Source organism: Vidua chalybeata, chromosome 11, assembly GCF_026979565.1.
Source record: "Vidua chalybeata isolate OUT-0048 chromosome 11, bVidCha1 merged haplotype, whole genome shotgun sequence".
NCBI classification, from domain to species: domain Eukaryota; kingdom Metazoa; phylum Chordata; class Aves; order Passeriformes; family Viduidae; genus Vidua; species Vidua chalybeata.
In genome coordinates, this window is record NC_071540.1 from 7,323,792 (window position 1) to 7,329,317 (window position 5,526).

At 47.9% G+C, this 5,526-nt stretch overlaps 1 protein-coding gene across 1 annotated transcript; it reads left to right on the top strand.

Annotated features, from left to right (window-relative positions):
- Positions 1-207: 207 nt before the first annotated feature.
- On the top strand, positions 208-3,276 carry LOC128793812 (cytochrome b-c1 complex subunit Rieske, mitochondrial). The gene is made up of 2 exons (XM_053953227.1): positions 208-457; positions 2,500-3,276. Exons 1-2 carry the CDS (start codon positions 247-249, stop codon positions 3,108-3,110), a joined length of 822 nt encoding a protein of 273 aa, XP_053809202.1. The 5' UTR covers positions 208-246; the 3' UTR covers positions 3,111-3,276.
- Positions 3,277-5,526: the final 2,250 nt, after the last annotated feature.

Sequence of the window (5,526 nt, forward strand, 5' to 3'; positions counted from 1 at the left end):
GAGAAAAAAGACGGGGTAAAAGGTGGGGGAAAGGGGGGAAAAAATGAAAAATAAAGAAGGCAACAAGGCAAGGAGAAGGCACGGCTGCCCGAAGCCCTTTATCGTGCCCGCTCCCCTCAGGGCACCCCGCTCCGCGCCTGCGTCACCCCCGCGCGCCAGCGCTTGACGTCACCGCCGCGCGAGCCCGCGGCGCCGTGACGCGTCGGGGCGCGCGCCGGCGGGGAAGGTCGCCGCGGGGACGCCGCCATGCTGTCCGTGGCCGCCCGCGCCGGGCCCTTCGCGCCCTTCGTGTCCGCCGCAGCGCACGCCGTGCCCGGCCCGCTCCGCCCGCTCGCCCCGGCCGCCGCGCACCGGGACCAGAAGGTGCCGCTGGACGTGAAGCGGCCTCTGCTCTGCCGGGAGTCCCTGAGCGGCCGCGCCGCCCGCGGGGGTCTCGTCGCCAGCGCCAGCCTGAACGGTGCGGGCCGGGGGAGCGGCGGGGCGGGCCGGGGCGGCGGCAGCCGGGACTGCCGCGGGCTCGGCGGGGGCCCTGCCTGCGCTCCCGGGCACCGCCCGGCCCGGCCCGGCCCGGCCCGGCGGGGAGAGCCGGGTCCGGCCCGGCGCGCCGGGGAGCAGAGCCGGGAAGGGAGAGCAGGCGGGCGGGCTGCGGGGGCTCGGGCCGATTGGGGTTTTTAAATGTTTGGTTCTGTTGTCACCGTTGTAATTGGCACCCACTTACAGCTACAGAGCTCGTTCAAGGGCACCTGAATGGCCGCTTCCTTTTAATGACTCACAGGATGGGGCAGGCTGCAGGGACCACAGTGTGTCATCTCTCTGCCCAAGCAGGGTCAGTCCGGAGCACAGGATTGTGTCCACGGGTTCTCGATATCCCCGTTGAGGGAAGCTCAGGTGATTTTTATTTTACCGCTGAGGAAATGCAGCGGTAAAATAAATTCTGTCACTCGGGAAGGTTTTTAACTGCGGGCACGGGAACAGAGGGGTGCAGTGAGAGCACACCGTGAGTTTTACCCAGGTCGGGAAAGCATCAGCCAGGGAGTGACGCCGAGGTGTTCTTTAGAGCCCGACCTCTGGCCGAAGGGCTGTGGCTGTCCCTGCCGCAGCTCCCGGAGAGCTGTCACTGCAGCTCCGGAGAGCTGCTGCCCAGCTCTGCAGCTGTCACTGATGGAACGTTCTGCTTCAGCTGGTGCAGAGTGCACTCGTTTAATTCTGGGGGGGCAGTGCCGTGCTGAAGATGCTCTGTAGCAATTAGAGCTGTACTTCACCTGACCCTCAGCTGTAAAGGGTTTGTTCAGGTGAAAATTCTACAAATCTGGAACTGACATAGCTGACATTTATCTGTCATTTATCTGACATTTTAATTAATATCAAACATGCTTTTCACCGAGTATAGCTAACTTTTTAGAAGTTAGTCATATTACATGTTACTAAATGCTTTAAGTCTTATACTGAAATAACTTAGTATGGAGTACTATCTCAGAATTTTGATTTTCAGTTTAATTTCTTTGCAGTTCAAATCCTATAGCAATTACCTTCTCAGTGCTGAATTACTTGTAAATAAATGTCGTTATTATCCTCATTGTACTGCATATAAATCCCTGAGAGCTTAAGTACTTTGAGACATCTGTTAACTTTGTGCTAACTGCTAGAAAATATAAAGACTAAATAATACTATCAAGTAACAGGTTGTACTTTGGCAAGTGATGTGTTCTGTCCTTGCCATGTTCTTTTCTTTGGCTTATAGATTTTCAATGGAGGACGCAGCTTTCTTTTGCTGGAGAAACTCATGGGAGGCCTTTTAGTTATCCTTCATATCCTGTTACTTGAGCACACAGGTTGAAATTGAATAGTTGTTAGCTTTATCCCTAAATCTTTTAAAAAGCGAGCCTGGGATCTGGAGGTTTAAAATTATTTACTGTGGTTTTACCTAGGACAACAATTTAATATGAAAGAGAGTGCCTGATACTTTTGGTTTTAAAAGTGCTTAACCACACACTTGATATTATTGCAGGCGTAGAAGTTACATCAAACAAAAAAATAACACAAAAGTGTTACACTGCAGATGTGCAAACTTCACTACATCAGATTTCTTCTTAGCACCTCTTTGCGAGGAAACATTTGAATGGAAAACAGGTCTGTCTTTTCTGAGTTAGTCATGGTATCCTACTGGAGCTTTTTTCTTGAAATTTACTGAAAAAACAGTTCACTTTTTTCCCCAGAAGCCCAGGACTTCTCACAGATTTTCTGCACCCTGATCAGGTTTCTTTTTCAAAGAATAGGGAAACCAGTTTCAGAGATCACCTGTTGGTGTACCAAAAATTCCCTCTGAAAACCATTTTCATATAATGTAAAAGTAAAACGCTTAATTAATGGAATCCTACCCAGACTTTGGAATAACTTTTACCCATTATTCCAAAACTGCCACTAAAGAGGTATCATTTCAAATGCATGACAGTGTGTTTTACCTGCACGTGGTGTCATCTGCTGTCCTTTTCCGTGCAGCCCCCGCCGGCGCGCGCTGTGTCCACAACGATGTCGCGGTGCCCGACTTCTCTGCCTACCGCCGCCAGGACGTGCAGGATGCCAACGCCTCTTCCCAAGGCAGCAGCGACTCCAGGAAGGGGTTCTCCTACCTGATGACTGCAGCGACAGGTGTGGCAACTGCCTATGTTGCCAAGAATGTTGTCACCCAGTTTATTTCCAGCCTGAGTGCCTCTGCTGATGTGCTGGCCTTGTCAAAGATTGAGATCAAGCTGTCTGACATTCCAGAAGGCAAGAACATGGCTTTCAAGTGGAGAGGGAAGCCCCTTTTTGTGCGTCACAGAACCCAGGCAGAAATTAGTCAGGAGGCTGGAGTTGATGTGTCTCAACTGAGGGATCCGCAGCACGACTTAGACAGAGTGAAGAAGCCCGAGTGGGTGATCCTGGTGGGTGTGTGCACTCACCTGGGCTGTGTCCCCATCGCCAACGCCGGGGATTTTGGTGGGTACTACTGCCCCTGCCACGGCTCCCACTATGACGCCTCTGGCAGGATCAGGAAAGGCCCTGCTCCCTTAAACCTCGAGGTCCCAGTTTACGAGTTCATTGGGGATGACACGGTGGTGGTCGGCTGAGAGACGAGGTGCCTGCTCACTTCCATGTTCCTGGGAATGTACACCAGAAGGGTAAACTGAGGCATACTGTAAAACCAGAAATTAGCTATCTAGATTCTCAACCAGAACTATGCTTGAATACTGTGTTCAATTTCAATAAAAACTTGGAGTGAGCACTTGTTCCTGACTTACAATAAAGTGTCTTTCTTTGTGTACACATTTCTAGCGTGTCCAGCCAAGGAAATGCTACAGCAGACCCAGAACACAAGAGCCCTCCTGAAGGGCTGCTGATTCAAGGCATTGAGCTACAAAGCCACAGAGATGCTTTAGCCAGCATTGGTCCTGCCAATACAGCACAGAGCTGGTGTTTCACTGCATGCAGAACAGGAGGAGAAACAAGGTTTGCTGTTTCTAGAACAAAGCAAAAAGACACCAATAATCCTGTACTTTGTGTTTCCTTCCCATTCTTTACCACTGGTGTGAAAGTACTTCTGTCCTGCACTGCACTGATGTGCTCCTTCAGTTCTCTTAGAAGAGAAACTAAAATCCTCAGAAACTAAGAAAAGTCTGAAAGAATTTTCAAGATGCAAATAATAAAAGCTTATTCACAATAAACTAGTAAAAAAACCAGATTGCTACAATTAAACAGTATTAACCAGAGACTACAGTGTGGTCTGACATAATACTAGTCTGTGGATATAGTGAGGGAGAGTTCTCTCTGACACCGCTTTCACAATAAAGGCGTCATTCATTTCAGGGCCTCTGTCACAATCTATGCAAGTAGCAGTCAGTAAAAATTGAAAACCATTGTGTGCAGCCTGTTTGGTGAACAACTGATATCCTTTGTGCATGCAGATATTAATTCTAAAGTACATTTTTTGTGCCTCATGAAAGAAGAAAAGATTGCTCTCTCCCTCTCTTAAAATTGATCCAGACAGCACAAAACTGCTGTAGCTGAAGCGAAGGGACAAGTAAGGAAAGGTTCAGGCAGGTGAAGTTAAAGGCCAGTCCTGCATAAAGACACAGATTCTGACTTGGATCTCATAAGGCCCACCCAGAGGAGTCCTTCCTGACTGCCAAGGGGCCAGGGGTGGGTGGGTGGTTACAGTGGACACTCGGAGCCATAGCGCAACATTCCCTTAACTCCCAGTTCTGCCTCTCTCTCAGAGGCATCCTCAGGGATGGCCAGAGTCTGGCAGTCTGGAGGGGACCATAGCATGAGAAACAAGGGCAATAACTAGGAAATGTCAACCAGAACTCTCTAACATTACCCTGCCTTAGGGGTTTGTGTTTTAAAGGGAGATTTTTCCTTTTCATATATCTAACAACATAGAAAAACAGCAGTAACTGAGAAGTCAGGCAAAACTGATAAACTTTGTGTGAATGTCATCAAGAGAAATGTGGGTTTGGAGCCACTTCCATCTCCAGCCTCAGCCCCAGCTAATACAGGGACCTTGAGGTGCTCCTCAGTCCAGGGTTGGTAGCAGTGGCACAGCCAGGAGCAGTTTGCTCATTCCCACACCCGTCACAGGTACTGCCATCATTTGTTGGTAGTGTCTGCACTGAGAGGAGGAAAAGGGGACCCTGAGCACTTCAGTAAGGCTCACTATGTTCAGAAAATTCAGAAAATTTGTGTAAGAATTGTAAAAGAACAGAAGTTGTGACACATAACATGGTCCCTTAGGTAAACAGCTGTATTAATACTACATTTCCAAAATTAATGATGCTTCAATTTATTAAAGCATTCATTTCTATTTTGTGCCTATTCACATACATAATGCTATAATCCTATTTGTAAGCAGCTAGAATACTAGAAGGTGATAAGTAATAGCCTCCATGGATTTATCAGGAACAAATCAAGTCAATGCAATCACATTTGTTGCTATAGTAGGATGAGAGGCCTTGGAAACAGGGAAATTAGCAGTAGCTACCACAGTTTTAAATAAGATTTTCTCACCATCTCACAAAATGTTCTCATGTCTATTAAGGAACCTGGTATAAATTGGACTATTGTAGGGAACTGCTGTTCCCAAAACAGTGCTGGTGGATGAACTACCAGCAATTCCCTGTTGGAGCAATGAATCATGCTGTGAGGAGCTCAGTGAGAGCCTGAGTCCAGCACTGCCCACTGTTAATCAGCTGGCAGAGAATGAGCTCTGTAAAGCTGGATATGGTGGTGAACTGGGTACAGCTGCAAACTTTGATGCAAAAAGGATTAGAATTAAAATTCAACACCCTGCAAAGCCAGCATGTGTTGTGATAGAAACTAATAGCTAGGGAGCAGGTCTGCAGAAAAGGATCTGGGATAACCCATGAAAACAAGAATGGATGGTTTATTACATTGTCAATAGATCAAATGTTAAAATAACTTTGAAGATTAAAATCTGTGGGGATGAATTGTAATGTTAAAATGAATGGAATTCTTGATACAGGAATA